Source organism: Dermacentor andersoni, chromosome 11 (genome assembly GCF_023375885.2).
Source record: "Dermacentor andersoni chromosome 11, qqDerAnde1_hic_scaffold, whole genome shotgun sequence".
Lineage (NCBI taxonomy): Eukaryota > Metazoa > Arthropoda > Arachnida > Ixodida > Ixodidae > Dermacentor > Dermacentor andersoni.
Genome location: NC_092824.1, coordinates 96829889 through 96849977, shown reverse-complemented (window position 1 = coordinate 96849977; position 20089 = coordinate 96829889). Strand labels below are relative to the sequence as shown.

Sequence of the window (20089 nt, the reverse complement as noted above, 5' to 3'; positions counted from 1 at the left end):
CTTGCGCAAAGGAGCCAATCGAGGTCGAAAGTGTCCCTGTGACACCCGCATTAGTGTGGCTGTCCGTGCCGTGCACATCCTCGCCAAAACATCTTGTATCCGTAAAGCGTCTGCTGCTGCTAAAGGGCTTCTACACTTCCCCAGTTTGAACGCACGTCGATATAATAAACGGAAAAATAAAGACACGCGTCACAAATTCATACAAATTATAGCGGCGCGTCACACGCGAGAGCTTTCGATCGCGATTGCCTCCTTCGCGCAAGCTAACAGAAGGGAGCCACTCGCGACAAAGATGACCATGCCGACAGTAAGTAATACCGGTGATCACACGAGCGCTTTTGATCCCGATCGGGCTCGATCGCGATCGAAATCGCCCGAGTGACTCCGTTATTGCTTCCCGCTAGCATGATGTGCGTCAAATTGTCGCGGTGCACACCTCGCTAGCTCAAAGGCAACAAAGTGGCAACAAAGTGGCAACAAAGTGGGCATGGAATTTAATGAACGATCTTTCACATTACATTTACGGAGTGCGTGCTTCCGACAATTTCGCGGCGTTTACTTTGAATCTAAGCACAACCGATGCCTTCTATCACACTCGCCCTTTCTAACAGCAGACTAGACGCTTTGATCGCCCGTCTCATGCCAACGGGTGCAACGTGGTTACAACTGGTGCATCGCTGCGGAAAGTAAAGCGCGGCTTCGCGCAGTGCCCGCATCGGCGTGCAAAAAAAGTAGTGCGTCGTTAATAGTAGGAACTATAACAATGAAACGTTAGATTTCAAATTAAGAGGAAGCTTTAGCTCGTCCCCAATTCCGACGCCGTCTATTCAAACACATGTCAAACGCAGAAATGCTTTTTTTCAGATAAACCCTGGGCCGATTTCAATTAAACTTGCGGCATTTGAGAGAAAAAGTTGAATTCTGGTGCCTATTGGAAGCGGAAACTTGATTTGTGGCCTGAATTCTTTTACAAGAATTTCCGAAACTTGGCAAGTCTGAAAAAAAGAAAGGAAATAAAAGCACGGAGCTTACAAATCCACAGCTCCGCACTAAGAACAGATATCGCAGTTCTCTAAATTGCATCCGTCAGAATATTCAAAGCGGACGAATTTGATTTGTTAATTTATATCTTACGCGAATTTGTTACAATGTCACGAACATATTGAAAAAGTGCTACTGCGATAATAGTGGTGTGCTTGAGAGCCATGTTTAATGCAACACATTTGTCCGCTTTAGATGTAGCATGTGATTCAATTTACAGAATGGCGATTTGCTTTTTCATTGCCGATTTACACAGCTGCAAACTTGGTAGTCTTGTTTTCTGAAAATATTGCGATTTTCAGCAGTACTTATAAAACAATTCACGGCGTAAATCGGAAATTCGCTACCAACAATCACTAAAATCAAACTTTTTTTTCTTTAAATGCAACAAACCTCATCAAATTTGGTGCAGCGGTTGCAGAGAAAAACGGTTTCTCATTTTTCCCATGCATTTAGATAAGATCCCCCGAAACCAAAGCTTCATTCGTTAGCACAGCTGTACATATGCGGATGGTGTCTAAAAACGTCGCACGCTCTTCTTCTGGCTTGCTTTCTTTACTTTTTTTTTGCCGTCGTGTTCTTTTCGGCGGCGCTTGAAGACTGCTTCCTATGGCGCCGTGTACCTCTTGGCAAGCGTTCCGTTTTGCTTATAGGGTCACGTTCCAGCGCGGCTCTGCCAACAGACAGAAGATGACGTGTAGTGCATCGGCGTAGAGGAGAAATGTTCGTTATACTACACCGAGTTTTGCGGGGATTCATTCGTGCAACGAGTCAAACTGTTCACAACAAGGCGCCGCGGCACCTCTCGTAGAAAACGCGCTCGACCGGGGGAACCCCCGAAAGCCCCTTAAACTTCACAAACACTCACAACCATTCAAATAACACTCGTTACATCGTTGCATAACTTTTCTCTCGACGATCCAGGATACATCCATGGTCTTCGGCCTATGTGAAGAATGAACGCAATGCAAGATTCTTTTTTTGTTTGTTTAGAACTTCTCTTTTCTGAAACATTCTCTTTACAAATTTTGCAAGCTGTAATATACAGTGTACAAGAACGTATCTTTAGTCAAAAACAACGATATCTAAATGTATTCTCGAGGTGGATGTTTGAAAAATGTTTTAAAATATGTTGCCACTAATGTTTATTGAATGTTTCGTAGTATATTACTATGTCTACGCGCCTTTCAAGTCATCCTAATAAGTGTTCCAGATATGGTTTCGTGGGCTCTCACGTAACACCAAAAGTGCTAAAGAACGCGTCTATAGACGATACATATCAAAGGACCATCGAAACCTCAAAGCGCCAGATTGAACGTTATTTGGATGTTCACTTCTTGAGAAAGCTCCTGTAGCTGTGCTAACGACATGTTATTAGTGGTCAAGAAAACTTCTTGAAAGGGGCTTCTCAACAACTTCTTGAAACATTTTTTTTTTTGCAATTTGCATATGAGCTCGCAGTTAATATTTGCAATAAATGTATGCCGGTTATAACGGCAATTGTAACTTATAGGGTCGTTAAAAAGAAAGGAACACTGGGCTGAAAACTGGTTAATGGCCATATTTAGTCGTAACGATCCGACACTCGTGCTCTTGACATCTTCTATTTAAAGCGTCCGCTCTCTTACTTATCTGCACATATGGACACGCTGCCTGTAAGCAAAGCACGTCCGGTTAATGCCCCCGCGACGCCGGTCTCGACAATCGCGTACTTTCTTAGGAACAGCCCTTTGGAAGAGAGTCCGAGCACTTCATTGCGGCGTCGGAGCATCAAACGCCCCGTACTTCAAGCGTATCTGTAGTGCTTATGTAGTTTACGTTCTACTGGCGCTACCCTCTTGAATTTGCGATCAGAGATACGATGTGGCACCTGTTGCTCTCTCTCTCTTTTTGTGAACTGCCTCGACGACTACCGTCTCCGCCAGCCTTCTTAAGGAAGTGGACGCCGCGACTGCAACCGGAGCGCGCCCCCCTTTTCTGGCGCGTATACCTAAAAAGTGCATAGTCAGTCGTGCGCTCATAGACGCTACAAGACAGCAAGCCGGGAAGCTGTCTTTATTTATTTTCTTTTTCGCGTCTCTCTGGCATTCGTCTTTGTCGGTAAGTGTTTCGTGCCCTGTTAGATCGTATATCGAGGTGCAGCTAGCGCAAGTATATGCGCGCCCATCGTTGCTAGAGGACGCTTCGTACCCACCGTGTAGGCTCACTTGGCTACATGGCGTTCTGCTTCTGAGCCACGAGGTTGCGGGTTCGGCCCTCAGTTCCGGCGGCTGCGTTTCGATGGGGACGAAGTGCGAAGACGGTCTCGTCTCTACATATCGATTTGGGTAGCACGTCAGAGGAAGCTGCGGGTGGTCGAAATTTAATCCGTAGCCTTGCACCATACGGAGTCCCTCGTAATCCACCGTGCAATTTACGGACGTTGAACCCCGCGATTACGAAATAGCGGGTCGTCTTGTTCCATCGTGTTTAGTGACGCTATAGCTGCGAAAAAACAAATGTATTTATTCCGTATCAGCTATCTTCTTCGAGCAGCTTAATATGTGGGGCATATACCACGCGATTCTGCTGAGATGTCTGTCTCAGATTATCAAAAAGTAGGAAAATCGAGACAAAGTAGTATTCTTTTTTTTTTCAGAAATGCTACCTGTTAACAGAGGCGGACATCGGAAGTTCCGTGATCGTCGCCGATATACGATTTCTGATCAGAGTACTCGCCGACTAACTACGGATAAACAGCCCCAGAAAGACGAGAACTAAGAACAGAAACGCACGTGACAGCGCCTGTCACTTCGTCCATTTCATTGTGCAACTTTATCAACCCACGAAACTTAACGCACTTGTCTATATAACATCGATAACTTCAGGAGGCATGTTGTAATTACAGAATTGAAGTCGACCAGCACTCAAAGCATGAACATAAACAAAGCTTATGTAAGGCGTTTCGCAAGAGTACGAACTCGAAATGTCCCGCTAAATCAATTTCAGTGTTCCAACTAACAATCTTACGCACTGCATTTCGGAAACGTGCTAACTGGAGCAGCAGTGCTCGCTACTGCAGGTGTGTGTGTGGGTGTGTGTGTGTGGGGGGGGGGGGATGGAGGCAAGGTACCGATTCTGCGGCTAAAGGTTTATGCTTTCACCACTTTCACCACTGACTTCAACTCTGCCATTACAACACTCCGCTAAAGTAATTAGTATGGTTGAAGTAAATTTTCTTTCGTACTCGTGTTGGCGATTATCGCACACATTCTAATGTCTGCTGCCGTTGGAAGCTCGTTCAGTAAATTAAAAAATGTATATAATTTTGTCTCAAATCCCGAACGTTTAATAACTTGATACCACGTCATTGCAGAAACGCGCGGCATGACAAACTGTCGAGCTCTAAACCTTGCGGAGTTTTCCGACGACCCGTTAAAAATTATTTTCCGGAAAAAAACTTGTCTCGTCAAAATTCACAGTGGTGGCGAACATGGGGAATCCCTTGCGATAATCGCGAATCTGTGAACTCGATATGCTCTTTAATGAACCACTTTTAACGCTAAGCATGAATCTCTTTTTGCGCATGCTAAAATTACAGAATTCACGTATGTAAGCGCTCAGGAAGGGGCGTGTCCTCTCAATGGAATTCCAAGACTGTAGCGCAAGTTCTGCCATATTCGGCCCCAAATTCGCAGCGATATTCAATTAATAGCATTTCCGTGTATCGTTTTCCAGTTAAACATGCCTTGACACCCACCGACATCGGTTCCGCAAATCCGACATGTCTCATAAGATAATTGTTTGAAATAAGTAAAACTTATAAATGGCCAGTGATCGCACACTTCCTGTTGTCCGCCACGAGGATTAATGTACGCGTTGCCAAGAAAATCGTTTTCCGTACTGTGACGTCGACGTGCGCAATTCATGCGCAGGAAACCTGCCATGTGGTTCGACCTCGATTGGTAGCATTGTAGGGGATGAAATTGTTATTTCCTTTACCGTTCCTTCTTTTACCTGTCACCGTACATTCCAGCCTTTTTGCCTTTCGTCTTTCACCACTCATTTTCTCACTGCTCTCTGTCACTCTTCAGTCATTCCTTTTTAACCGTTCATTCCTTCTCTTCCATTCTTCTTTCACCATTAGTTTCTCGTGTTCCACTCTTTTTCCGATCCTCCATTCTTTTCTTCACCCTTCATTCATTTTCTACCTTCTTTTCATTCTTCTTTCACCATTTATTATTTCCTTCTCGCCACTCTTTTCCTTCTTTCACCGTTTATTCTGTCTCTTGCTTATTTTACCATTAATTCCTTCCCTTCGTCCCTTTCCTCCTTTCATCGTTTATCCTTTTTCTTCCTCATTTCACTATTCTTTTCGTCTCTTCACTCCTTTCCTTCTGTCGCCATTTATTCCGTGTCTTCCTTATTTCACAATTAATTCCTTCCCTTCCTTCTTTCACTCTTTGTTCCGTCTCTTTCCTATTTCACAATTAATTCATTATTTCCCTTCCTTCCTCCGTTTCACCCTTTATTCCTTCTCTTCTTCATTTCACAATTAATTAATTCCTTCCCTTCCTTCCTTGTTTATCCCTTTTGATTGCCTTCTTTGTATTCTTTCTTTGCCATGGCCATGAAATTGCCCCTCGCATTACAATCGCACCCAGCTGTACCTTGTCAGCTAAACAATATGGTATGTTGCGACATTGGCTTTATTGTCAACGCACGTCATTGGATTCCTACATGCATACTTGCAGGCCTGTTCCACGGGAGCGCTCTTCGCGCGTGGTGTTCTAAACGCAGACGCCGACCTACTATACCACCATGAACTTCCTGCCCCTACTGATGACTATGTACGGTATGTAACTTTGCAAACTTACCCGTTTAACGCTGCGTCAAGTTATCGACTGTATGCTGTACATTTTGTTGTTGCCTGCGCTTGGTGCGTGATCCGCAATGGAGGAAGTGGAAGGCTTTGCTTTTTGAAGTCCTCACCAGGTGCTTACACACCGCATGCAGGAACGCATTTAGACAGATAATACGCCTCTTTTAAGACAAGACGCTGAGTGGAGGCTTTTGTTCGCGCTTCACTGTTTTCTAAGATCAGCAGGCGTAACTAACCAGCTCTAATCGCAATAGTTTAACCGGGTCGGTCCAGCAGAATCGACGAAATAATGTTCCATCCGCATGCGGGGAAGTTTATTGTATCGAGCGTCAGTAATTGTAACGTGTCCCGCTTGTCTCGGTTAGGCGTCATTATTGTCATTGTTGGCGGGGAAGGTTCGTTACAGCACGTTCTGGAAGGGCCCACTCTGCGCATGCTCAGTTCAGCCAGGTGTCGCCTAGCAACGGAGACGCGCCTCTTTTCATTTTCATTTTGCAGTACGTTCTTTTTTTTTTTATATGTTTCACCACGATGGCTGACCCGTAGAGTTCCTGCTAACGGAAGAGGAGCGACTTCGTACGCAGCACGGATGGGTAGTTAAGTATATGCTGCTTTAGCAGTCGCGGACCAACGTTGCGAGGTCGCAGGTTCGAGTCCCGGCAACGGCGGCGCATTTCGACGGGGGCGAAATGCAAAAATGCGCTCGTGTACCGTGCCTTGCACGCACGTTAAAGAACCCCCAAGTGGTCAAAATTATACCTGAGCCCTCCACTAGAGTTTCTCTCATAGCCTCGGCATTGCTTTGGGGCATTAAACCCAATCAATCAATCAATCAATCAATCAATCAATCAATCAATCAATCAATCAATCAATCAATCAATCAATCAATCAATCAATCAATCAATCAATCAATCAATCAATCAATCAATCAATCAATCGATCCGTGAATAATCAATCAATGGTACGTTGGTACTGACTTTTTTATTACGCCATATCCACTTGGAGCTTATACGGAAGTGCATGTTCGTGGTTGGGCGAAGCATACGAGGAACGGGCCCTTCTGGAACGCGCTGTACATAAGCTTTCCTCAACTGTCGTTCTCCATTCCGTTCCCGGTGAAGCGTGTCTCCTATAGAAAGATGGCTGCGTTGCCGTTGCTCTTCAGGAATGAGTCACCCGGAAGGGCACGACTCCGGGGTGACGGCCCGCAGAACCATGCTGAGGTCGGCGCCGCACCACCACGAACTGGGATCGAACTCGGTGCTGGAAGACCAGGGGTACATGTACGGCGAGCTGACCAAGGAAGACTTCGGCGACATCGCGCTGTCGGTGAAGCGTCACGAACACCTGGCGGCGCACTTAGTTATCTTCGAAGTGGCGAGGCCGCTCTCCTTTCCGCAGCTGCCTGGACAATTCGACATGTCCGGAAACCTCAGACACTTCGTGCCCCAGAGTCCGGACAAGGTGAGACCAGGGCATCCGAGATCTGGCGGCCCCTTGTGTACGGAACACGCGGTTCTAGCTTTTCTGGCGCTCCAGCGTCAAGCGCCGGTTTGAAGCCATGTCAGTGACCCCATGTGCGTGCATTATGCAATCTAAGCTCTCATTCTTCTAATTGATTTGATTCTGGCGAGTTGCTTCAATACGACATGAATGCTGCCGCACTGCAGCGCTACTGTAAAAATGCTTACACATTTAAGGGTGTTTTCTTGTCGCAGTGGTAACACCCTTACCATTAGGGCCTTACAAAAATTTTGAGAGGCCGACAACGAAGGTCTGACTAGACGTGCGATGACAAAAGACGTAGTTGAGAACTATGTCATCATTCTGACAGCCTTGGGCGAACGGAAATATCCGACAGGAAAGTTTGATACCTCTCCCTGAAATTCTCTTGTCGGATACTTCTGTGCACCCAAGGCTGTCAGAATAATTACGTAGTTTTCAACTACTTTTTTGTCGTCGCACGTCTAGTGAGAGCTCCGTTGTCGGCCTCTCTAAATTTTTGTGAGGCCATAACGGTGAGGGTTTTACCAGTGTGACAAAAGAACACCCATAAGGGTGTAAACATTTTGACGTGGTGCCGTTGGTCAGACGCAGAGCTTCTGGAAGACCCGCTTCTTGCGGCCAGAGTTGTATTGGCGTCGAGGACTTACGGAGTCGCCATCTGTTGGAAACGCCTGGCTTACGTAGTATGAGGGATTACGCGGCGCGCTCCTCATAGGTTTGGCTGTCGACGCTGAACAAGAGCACCACGCGGGAGCCCTCCTGGACATTTCTGTAAACACTCTCGAAACGATAGAAGTTTGCACTGTCAAAATAATAATTTTTGGCAAACGGAAAACACAGAATAGTTTACAGACACTATCTCTTTACCGAAAACGTACAGTGAACGCCCAATGTGCGCCGTCGCCGCGATGGAGTCCCCCGAACGAGTTTCTTGCGTGAAAGGTAGGTAATCGCTGATAGCAACCTATGTGAAATATGTCATTCTAGTGGGCTGTCTGTGTAACGAAATGGAGCACGATAGAATGAAGCCTCAATGCAGCGATCCCACGGGTTCGCGGCGACCGACTGCGCGTCTGCATGCACGGCCGCGCACAATGTTTCGCTTTCGCTGCGAGCACGTTTTCGCACCGTGCCGTGAGCTTTAGGCCGCAGCATATGAGCATTTGACCGTACACAAGCAACCCTTGTTGCGTGGACGCCATCAGACCTGTTCAATAATCATTTCTTTATAACCAGGAACTTCGACGCCTACGGCGATTTTTGATATGCCGTCGGGACGATTCAATCTCTTTTTTTTTTTCTTTTCTTCTAAATACTTAAACGTTTCAATAGCATTATTTCTCAAGTTGCACCGCACTGTATGTTTATCGGTCTTCTCAGCGAGCAATATCGCACTGCTTTTTTTTCTTAATTACATTGATTGTCTGGTGGTAACATAAACATTATAATATGTCATGCCCTTTTTTTTTTAATGTGCTTCTTACCACTTCCTTTCCATTCCAGTGAACTTGCCAGTATCTAGCATCAACAAGTTCATAGACCAGAGCTTCATGACAGAGGATTTCTGCTACATCGCTAGCACCTCGTTATTGCTTGGCTTCAGTCCTGCAATGAGGCATGTGCCGTCGAGCGAATAATTACTACGCTAATTGTGTATAACATTTTTGCAATTTGTCGTACGTGCAACTAATGTCCGTCTCTTCTGTCAATGCAACTGATTTGATGTTCAATTCGTGTTTGGGAAATATCACCTCGTGTGCTTTAGCAGGAGGCACAACTGACATGACAGGCGTTAGCTTTAATGAAACCAAACTGAATTGGGCCAAACCGAATGCCACCGAAAACTTCTCAGACCCACTCGTTTCGTTATCCTTGCCAGGTGAAGCCCCAGTTCTTGCTGTATTCGAACAAGGCCTCTCATCTCGGCAAGTTCGTCTTCGAGACGGGCTTGGATCCGGAAGGCTTCAAGAAGATGGCGTCACTGATTGATCCCGGCCAGAAGTTTTACATCATCGTGCACGGCTTTCTGAGCAGCGCTAAGACGGCATGGATGGTGGACATGAAGGAACAGATACTGGACAAGGTATAACACAAGTACCGCGTGCGCGCTTCACTGTATATAAGGAAAATTGGTGCTCACAGCTTCTTTAAAAATAGGGTTCAGCGCTTTCATTTATTTTCGCAGAATTTTGTGTCCTTTCTTCTATTTCCACTCGAAAGTTCGTCTTTTTTTTTGTTTCGATGAACTTTCATAATCTTTTTTCAGTAGATAATTATTTGCATCGAGCTTACCGTTCCCTTTTTCTTTTTGAGAAACATATGGTTCACTAATATTGTGAATGCTTAAACTCACTGTCTGACTGCCCACTCTACTGTTCAACGCTGTACTTGTATCTAATACACAGAAAAAAAAAAAGAAAGCTTTCCAGGGAGAGCGTATAACAAAGGCATGGTGCCATTTGGCGGATTAACTATACAGGGACAGTGCATTTGATAGTCATAGCATAAACGGTACGAAACTTTATTTCTACCATTATGCGGGTACTGAACTTCAACGAATAATACACAAAAATGTGGCAAAATTGAAACGACCCCGCGTTACTATTAGTGAACTATCCCAGTGCACCACAATGGCCGCAGCACCTCTCACCTTCTTGCGAAACACCTCTCACCTCATGATTGTCATTGATTGTCTCATAATCAATGCGATACACCTCTCACATTCTTCCGAAATAACCCCCTCTGCCCACTTATGCGACAGGACAGGGCCCGCTGAAAGTATGCTCTTAATGCGATTATTATTCTTAGGACATTTTACGCACTTTCAGGTGTTTGTCTGTTTATCTTTACGCCTGTCAGTATGTCTGCCTGTCTATGTCTTCAATAGTTTTCCCGCCAACTTGGGCCGTTGCGTATGTACAATAAGTTGAACGTTGGGCTGCTTTGCGCAGGGTACCCGATTCGAAACCAACCGCCGAACCAATACGGGTCATTGGGCGTGTGCCACTGAGATCATGCCGCTCCTCAGTGAGAAAATATAATTTAACATTTCTCCGCTGCAGGGTGGAACGGAACCCGCGTGATTCAGGCGATCTCGTCCGAATGTGTACTCACACACGCGCCACGCGCGGATTTCGCGCAGGCGGCGCCAGATGGCGTGCGTTGCCCAGAGGGAAACGCGAGGGCAGACGCCGGCTGAATGCACGCCTCTCACGTGACGCGTCCCCGCGCTGTCAATGCTGCGTGTCGTCACACTGATGCGGTGCTAATCGCATTAACGTCGTCGTTCATCGTGAGACGGCTTCCGCCGTTTCTCTTTTTCATGCCGCTGTCACAACCGCGTGGTGGCGCTCGCAGGAGAACGCGTCCGTGGTTCTCGTGGACTGGAGCCACGGCTGCGGCTCCATTCTGGGCTACAGCACGGCGGCGGCCAACACGCGCACCGTGGCCCGCTCGCTGGCGCTGCTGGTCAAGACCCTGGCGGACGCCGGCGCGGTGAAGCCCGAGCACGTACACTACATCGGCCACAGCCTGGGCGCCCAGACGGGAGGCTTCTTCGGCAAGGACGTCAAGCAGCTCACGGGAAAAGTCGTCGGACGCATCACCGGTGAGGCGCGGGCGTGTGTCTGTCTCGCTGGACAAGAGAAAACATGGAGAGGTTGTCCGAGCCACGCGAAAGATAAACAACGAATCATGCCCTTCGGACTTTCGTCCAAAATATTCGTTTAATATCTCTTGTTGTACTTCGTTAATTTCGTGGCAGTAGGTTCACGATTGGTGGAGAAAAGTGTCATTTTCATTTCTTTTTAAATTTCGCGCGGACACGTTAGCGCTGGTATACGCGTAAGCGTGATGTTGTGGATTTCAAAGTAAAAAAAATAATTTATATCCCTGACGTTGGTGTTGAGTACCGACATGGAGTAACGGTGAGAATATGAAAAAAAAAAGTCTTTGATCTTCATATTTACCTTTGTAATCAGCGTGCTACGAGTGTTGACGTTTTAGCGAAGTTGTTGCTAGATTTAACGAGCTTATTATCTGTTTAGCGACAATATTTTTTTACGACCAGCGACATTTTAAGAACATGATGATGATGATGATGACAGTACAGTTGGCGACATTTTAGCGATTTCGAAGTTAGGAAAGTTGCTTAGAAAACAGAATTCTAGAACGCACATTATTGTTGAAAAGCTGCATGCGGACAGTCTTTGGCCATATGCTTTGCGAACATGTGTAAAGAATGGTTGCCTTCGGAGGACCCACAGCGCGCTCACAAAATGAATGTTTTTCTTTAAATGCGTCGGCTTTAGAATGGTCATGCTAACGAAAACCCGTCTCTCGACCTGCGTCACCTGCTTATATGCCAAAGGAGGAGAGAGGAGGGGAAAGGAGGCCGACGCAGCCAGAAGGGGAGAAGGCAGCGCGTGCAGGAGGCGCGTGCTGGCGCGTGCAGCGTGCGGGAATGCGGCCCCGGGCCCGCTCGGTCGTCAGCGAATGCACTTCGTTTGTGTTCTGTGTGCTTCATAGCTAAAATTCATGATGGACGCCGCGCCTTGTACGCTGGAAAACGAATATTAATGCACTGCTGTTTCATGAATGCAATTGATCGCACTAACGTCCTTTTCTATTATTTACGAAACCAATTTGAATGAGTCCTCACGGTCCAGGCTGTGCACTTCCAGGAAATAAGTTCGATTGGGGGACATTTACAAATTTTATTTTCTCATCTAGAACCCAGCAGGTGAATAATAATATAGATCGAATGTGGGAAGATGCGTATACATAGGAGTGGCTGGGCTCCATCACACTAGCCTGATTACACTGCTTCCTTATCACATGAGTTTTGGGCAGATAAATAACTACGAAGAGCCTTCAGGTAGGCAAAGTGGAAGCGTGGTGTTTGACCTGCATAAACATCACGTAATACCCATCGCCTTGTTAACATGCGACCTTGTGCGTCATGAACAACATTGCTATCCTTACAGAGGCACCGAGAACTACTATACTACCAGGGGTGATGTGGACCAAGTGCCTTTGCGTGCTAGGAAATTCAGATTGCGTGTGTCTCTTCGAATCGCGCTGCACTTGGAACCTCGCGATCTGAGGGCAAATCCGAATTTCATCTGTGATCATCCGTTGTTACGCAAGTGTAATTGTAAAGTTGATGGCCACTACACATCATGCTGGTAAATTCACCGTTTATTCCACACTCACACGGACTGTAGACAAACGTGAGCCGCTTGGGTAAATATTTACGCCGTACTAGTGGACATTACATTGTTCGAAGAAAACGCCCAGGCCACTTAAAATTCACGAAAATGCTTTACCGACTTTCCAGCAAGATATAACGGAAGATTGGCCACTTTTTTGTCTCACTTTAGCGACACGATTACAAACAATTATAGGAACACTGCGGGCTACCACACAGCAATGAATGAAAGAAGTTTCGAAATAACGCTTTTTCAGCCTGTACTGATTTAGCGTTATTCTTTAGCGTCCCTTTGTAGAGCGAGTGATGCCCTAATTGCGCCCACTACGCACACGCAGGTCTGGACCCCGCGGGACCGCTATTCGAGTCTTACGGCGTCCATCTGACAAAAGACGACGCCGTCTTCGTGGATGTGCTGCACACGAGCATCGGCAGCGGGTGGACGGACATAGTCCAGGGCCGGCTGGGAATGAGCACCAGTTGCGGACACGTGGACTTCTACCCCAACGGCGGCAGGGAGCAGCCGGGCTGCTGGAGATTCACCTGTGAGTGCGCAGACTTGCCCGGCGGCCCTAGTCAGAGCAGAGCGTTGGCTCGGGCTAGTTGGTAATCCATGTTTCCATCGTCATAGTCAATAGTCAATACGTCGTTAGTCTTTCAACGCGAAATCTTGAGAAGTCGTGAAAAAAGTGATGAGCGTCTGCAAGTCTCGTCAGCTACGCTATGAAAGCTCGGTTCCGCCTGAGTGGACATTCTCGACTTTCTTTTTTTTTTTGCGATAGCGATTAAATGGTCACTCCAGGCGAATTTCCGCCCTTGTCTTTGGCGTCGCTGTGATGTTCGTGTAAAGTCCAAGTGCGATAAGATTGCCGGCGTGCACCGTATGTTGTAGGTGCGAGGGAAAGTATGCGAGGGTAAGCCTAGAAGTGTGGATGTTAGTGCGTTGGCACCTTCTCGCGCGCCCAAGGGAAGAAAGTTGGTAGGGTAGGAAAGCGGAGAGATCTTCACGTGTAAGGAGTGGTGGGGGAGAGGTAGGGGTCAGGGTAGCGCACGTCTCCGATTCTATACTCCGGCTGTGCATGGGGCGGCTGGTGCGGCCGCGCGCATCTTGACGGTAATCTGCGGGGGTCGGCGCTGAGCCGTGCTCTCGCAAGGGTTGCAGAAGATAGTGCCAGCCTTTCCTCCTTTCCCCCGCGCAAGAACCACCTTCTCTGCGCGGGTTCGAGGCCTAGCCAACACGAGATGGCTGATGGCTTCGTGTGCTCTGTGTTCTCGCGCGCCTGGTTCGCGCTGAAGCGAGGGTCTGCGCTCATGGGAATGCGCTCGCCACTGCTGCCCTTCTTCACCAGCCGGCGCTGTGACGGCGAGTGCTCGCTGTCATCGAGCGAGATGTGTTCGCGTTTTCCTGAGTGCGCATGGCACCGTGCTCGTTAATTTAGTTAGTAAGCGAATGTTTGCGGCAGTTTATCCAGCTAATAAAACTGCTAACCTTACTGCACGTGGCTATCAATTTCCTATCGCAACCAGTGGTTCGCCTTTCGGGCGAATCTCGCGACTATTTCTTCCTTAACTGAAGGTTGTGTTCTTCGAAACACTAGGAAAATAGTGTTTCCAGTTTATATTTCCCTTCCCAGTAGATGCACGTGCCTTTACACCATGATGCAGAAGGCGTTGACGTGGGAGTAGGGCATATCTCTATGTTTTGACACTCGCTCTGGCTCGCTCGCTGGTCTGCTATGCTGCTGCATCGAGCCGCCCAAATGAGTAGCGGCACAGCAGACGGCCGAGCGAGTCGGAACGAGTACCAAGACGTCGATATATATATATACATATATATCCTGCTCCCACGCGAACGCCTTCTGTGTCATGATGTAACGGTATATACATCAACTGGGAAGAGAACGCGAAACCATTTCGCATTATTATGTAACGACAGTAGGCGCTGTTAGCGGTGCGCGTTACGGTGCACGAGACAGCCATAAATTTGAATCAGAGGTAAAAAGCGAAAGACATTCGACATACGAAAGGAGGAATGAGAAAATCGCTTCTGGAAACCAGCTTATTTGCGCGGCTTATAATCTTTTCTCCGGATGTTTTCTGCATATGGTACCGCGAAAAACAGTGCATGTTATCCTCATTTTGGTAAAAAAAAAATTCAGTTGTGAGGTTTGACGTCCTGAAACTGCCCGGTGGGTTTTGGGGGACGCCGTTGTGGTGAGGGGGGCCGTGAGCTACCTTGACCAACTGTGGTTCGTGTAGAGAGAGCAACAACTTTATTCGCCACTGCAGGGTAGGAAGTTAGGGCAGGTAGGCCTAGTGGGGCTCCCAGGTGGGGGATACGTCTTGGGCCCACGAGACGAGTGCGAGTTGCGTTTTCTTGTCTGCTCTTGTCAGCAGCTGGTTCCAACCCTCCTCGGGGGGAGCGGGCAGTAATGATTGCGGGGGAGAGTTAGCCTCGCATCCTCAGAGAATCTGTGCCCGAGTGGCAAACACTCCGTGGTCGCACTTAGTACAGACGGGGTCGTAATCCTCGCCAGTGGTTCGAGTACAGTGCATTCAATGCACGGTACACGAACGCTTTTGCATTACGCCTCTGCCTTTAATTTTTGTACCTTTTCTAGCCTATCGAGCGTGTTCTGAAGTTAAGGGTGGCTTTTTATTTCGTCATTGTAGGAGGGTAATTTCCCAATACGGCTCGACTCGTTGTTTAAGCATGGCTCCAGTTACAGATATGTGGAAGATAGGTGCAGATATGTGGAACACTGGTTCCCGCATAACTGTGGATATTTCACTGGAACATAGTTCCACATAGTTGTTGGCATTTGAACATAAGAAGTTCAAACAGAGCGAATGCCGTTCCACATATTTCACGATATTATGCTGAACGCTGTTCGATCTGAGTGGAAGATATTCGAAAAAAAAAAATTCTCTTACAGCTGGAACATAAGTGGAAAGACAATAAGAGTGTATGCTTGTGTGGCACTTTAAACATCCTTAAGAACACCACATTTACAGTGATTGCGCGTTTTTCTTTCACTCCCCTGTCCCGCTTCCCCAGTGCAGGGCAGCCTACCGGGCTCAGCCTGGTTAACCTAACCTAAACTTACCTTACCTTACCTGCCTTTACCTTATGGCTTATATATATATATATATATATATATATATATATATATATATATATATATATATATATATATATATATATATATACTCTCTCTGCTGCAGCTTCTCCAGTGCAGGGTAGCCTACCGGGCTCAGCCTTGTTGACCTCTCTCTACTTTTACCTTGTGGCTTATCTCTCTCTCTACTCTCTCTGATGCAGCCTGCTCGCACTCGAAGTCGACCGAGTTCTACGCCGAGTCGGTGCGCAAGTGCGACTTCCCGACTCGCTTGTGCAAGAGCTACGACGACTTCGTGGACGGGAAGTGCGTGCCCAGCTGCGAGGACGGCCGCACCTGCGGTCACATGGGCCATCCGGCCAGACTGCCGCAGGCCGGCGACCACTTCACGAAGACCACCAAGGAGCAGTGCCCGCCCAGGGGCATCGGCTTCAACCTGCAAGTGCAGACCGTGCTTCGGAGAATGGACCCGGAGGAGATGCTGCTGCAGTCGCTGGGACGTTCGGCGCAGATCCTGCTCAAACAGGCCACGCCCGAAGAACGCCGGGAACTCCTGGACGCGCTCAGGAAGGAGCTGGACGAGCGAACCGGTCACGGGTCCGCGTGAAATGCATGAGTGACCGCTGGACTGACCGCCGGACTGACCGCTAGGGTCTGTCTTAGCACGGGCTTACATCGTATTCTATTGTTGGCCATACTGTTGTGTGAACATTACCGCACGTTTGTGCTTTATAAAGTGAGGAAATTGGCGAATTCGATGCTAAAGTTCATCCCGAAATGCCGCACCTGGCGTCATCGGCATTACCATGACGCCACGACAGAGAAAAATTTGGCGTCGTTTTCTAGCAATAAGGGCCTTTTAAATTCCACAGAAATTTCTCATGAGGGCACAAAGCGCTGCCCTGTGTATAGTTCAATAAACATGGCTTGAGCTTCGAATTATGTAAACGTTTTCTGGATTTGTTGATACAGTGCCGTTTTCGCGGCTTCGCTCGACGACACGGGGTAAAACAGGCGGGGTGCATGGAGGCTAACTGTTGCCGTTCATCCATCCGTTGCTCTCTTTCCGACCAGGGTCTACACATTTACCCGCTGAAATTTGCACACGACACGCGTACTCCGGCAGTTAGTCGTTTGTGGGATGAAAACGCCCTATTTAGGACTAACTGTGTACTTACGCTCGTTTTCTCCGGCACTTACTTTAGAGTGCAGGTGTGTGATGACCTTGTTCACATGAAAACTGTACGTGTTTCGTCTGGCTGGACTCGCGTGTGGTAGCACGAATGGAGCGAGCCTGCCTGTCGTGACATTATGACATTATGACGCATAAACGTTGTGTGCACAGAAACCGAAAGTGGTTCTTAGAAACGAATACTATACTAAATTATTTAAAAAAATATTCTATCTCTTTACGACAAAACTGCACAACATCGCAGAGGGCCAAACCAACATTTCTGGGAGCCTCACGGATCGCACGCTGTGGGAAACATTGCAAGCAGGCAGAAAGGCACTCAGTTTGGTGTCATTCGCTGCTATCGTCAACACTGGTGAAGCGAGAGGGGGGCGGGGCGGTCCTGAGGCCCACCGACCGCCCCCAAATCCTCCTCCCCCCGTTTCACTGCATGTTTTCATGAGCCCCTCCCCCTGGATCAGTCTCTGGTCCTCAGCATGTGTCGTAGCGCGTGTCAGGGCACATTCTTAAAACAAAAGACGGCTTTTCTTCAGCTTACTCAAAGAGAACTGGGTCCCAAAAACTTAGGCACTTCCGAGAAGAAACGGCAGTTGCCAGGCATTGTGTGATGTGTCTCTGCATTCCTGTTTGCGTTTTTGTACCGACGCGGGGGCTGGTTACTCTGCACGCGCACCTTCTTGCTCCGAGGGATCACTACATGCAAATGAAACTCTAGTCGCACTGTATGGACCGTTCACAGCGGCAGATTCACGGGCGCCGCCATGTTTTGCCACGTGACAGCGCCCGTCATTGAGCGCCTTCTGATCGACCTTTGCTCACATCTTTTGCAATGGCCACGGCGGCCGCAGGCACAGTTCAGACAGCTGTTATTTCGGCCACCACTGCGAGCAGTGAGTGGGCAGATTACACAAGACGTTGGATAAAGCTGTAGAGACAGTGTTATTATGAGTTTAATTTATCCGTTGTGTCTGCAGTGCGCAGTCTTCTGGTTCTATTCTAGTTCTACGTATTCTGGCTGACATTAAGAGAAAAGAATGGAGCTGCATGGGCAGGCCATGTAATGTGTAGGACAGATAACCGGTGGACGTCAAGCTACACAGTGGGTGCCAAGGGAAGGGAAGTGTTGTCTAGGATGGCAGGGAATTAGGCGGTATGATGGAATTCGGAAATTTGCAGGCGCAAGTTGGAATAAGCTAGCGCAAGGCAGAGGCAATTGGAAATCGCTGTTAGAGGCCTTCGTCCTGCAGTGGACATAAAAAAAATGATGATGATGATGATGATGATGACGACGACGACGACGACTAAGCGATCCCAGGCCACTCGGTGGAACATTGCTGGTGAGGCCGGCAGCGGCTGACTCCTCCTTGCTCCCATTAAAGAGGCGTTCAATGCCAGCGCGCCTCTGGCGGCCCCTGGTGTACGCTGCGCAAACTGCTTCGTGTAGATTGTCTATGTCGCAGCCTTCTGGCGTAACTGAGATAGGGTTACAAAACAGGTGGTTGTCTGTTTCTCATCTAGATGCTTACTCCCGGTGCGCCGCTATTTGAGCGAATTTTCAAGGTTGGAAAGTAAAGCGAACAGACGGAACAAAATAATCCTTGCAATCGCTACCGTCCGCGATCCATTCAATGTGAACACGTTGGGAAAGCGCATATATTATTTAGTATGCGGACACTGCGCCAATAATGCAGTGTAAGCCTGGGTAACTTGAGTAGGTTCGGTGGTCGAGCGCCTTTATCTGACAACTCTGCCTCGGGCTGCTAAATGTCTACTCGCGGGTCGTATGTTGGGCAGCACCGGTTTAGAAAGGTAGGTCCTTCATTTTAACGTGGAAATCTTCACAAGCCGGAAATATCATGCCAGTACTTCTCTATATAATGTGACGTCATTTATTAAGTTGTGGAATGTGTCAGCTATTAAACTGCACCATCGCACGAATCTTCTCCAACTAACCATTTTTGGATGCATCTTATATGTGAACGGTGTTATCGGCAATCGCACCTTGTACCATGTACCAACACCCGTCTCTGAATGTTGTGCTTGGGTATGAAGCACGCGTGCTGCTATTCTCTATGCGTCTTATGTTAACTCCTGAACTGTTTTCACTTCTCTTGTCACGTCATTCTACGAGAGGTACATGTTCAAACATGTACACATTAGCAATTTTGTAATAATACCTCGAGAGCGTCGACCGGAAAGCCGATCAGCGCTGTGAATTGGCGAAAGGATCAAGAGTGATGCTTATGCGTGCAAAACGCAGCCCAGTGCAAGTGACCTCGGCTACTCTGTTCTGCTAGGCGGAATCACACGGTGTGCTTTCTGCTGCATTATGCGTTACCCCCTTTTTTCCCCAATTTTTATTAACCCTTTGCATAGTCACGTGGAGAGCGTGAGCATTGAGGAAACCGAGACAGGCCCATAGACGTTGCTGTTTTTGGACCCATATATTTTTGGACTAGATGAAGTGGTTGGCCAAATGAGAAAATGGACTGTTTCTGTATTTATTACAATACCCACAGCGCCTTGCGGTATTAGGGGGGGTGGGCATGACAGCGCTAATACAATCGAAAAAACAGATGAAACGAACAAAAGCAAGCAACCAACCAAATACACAACTATGAAGCAACAACGGTTTAGGCACAAGGTCTACACTATCTACAAGGAAGCAACACCATTTACAATCATTGAGAAAACAAGGGCCCAATTACCATGCACATTCCGCAAAGAGGAAGAAAATACATCAGGGGATGTAATAGTAGCAATATCATGTAGCAGTTTAGTGTATTCGCAAATAGTTTTTGGGGGAAAAAGCCATCCTGAAGTTTGTTTTGCATCTTATCCCTTTAATTTTATAGCCATGATCAACACGTGGTTAGATGTAGTCGGGATTGCACAGATAACGCTCTGAGTGATACCAGTCTTCTCGTGAAATATACTGTGGAGAAATTTGGGTCTAAGGGATTTTTCTCGTGCTTGAAGTATTTCCGGACCAAGGTTATCCTTTGCCATGGAAAAAGTAAAATTTTGGGAATAATTGGCATGGACAAATCGCACACCGAAGTTCTGGATCCTTTCAACCTAATGAATGCCTACTTCTCAACCTTATGAATTGCACCAGATGAAACGGTAAGGAGGCGTTGCGATCAGATATACATGTCCCT

At 47.5% G+C, this 20089-nt stretch overlaps 1 protein-coding gene across 3 annotated transcripts in view; it reads left to right on the top strand.

The window, feature by feature from the left end:
- LOC126539110 (phospholipase A1-like) overlaps positions 1-16675 on the top strand; it is a 57707-nt gene extending 41032 nt beyond the window's left edge. For 2 of the 3 annotated variants that reach the window (XM_055075195.2, XM_055075194.2), the window contains 6 exons: positions 5775-5875; positions 7068-7366; positions 9288-9491; positions 10766-11015; positions 12956-13162; positions 15940-16675. In XM_055075195.2, the coding sequence (XP_054931170.2) occupies positions 5842-5875; positions 7068-7366; positions 9288-9491; positions 10766-11015; positions 12956-13162; positions 15940-16343 (1398 nt within the window). In that variant the 5' untranslated portion in view covers positions 5775-5841 and the 3' untranslated portion in view covers positions 16344-16675. Of the gene's footprint in view, positions 1-3004; positions 3142-5774; positions 5876-7067; positions 7367-9287; positions 9492-10765; positions 11016-12955; positions 13163-15939 lie in introns of those variants that run through there. The other variant, XM_050185838.3, reaches the window with a different exon arrangement.
- The last annotated feature ends 3414 nt before the right edge of the window (positions 16676-20089 follow it).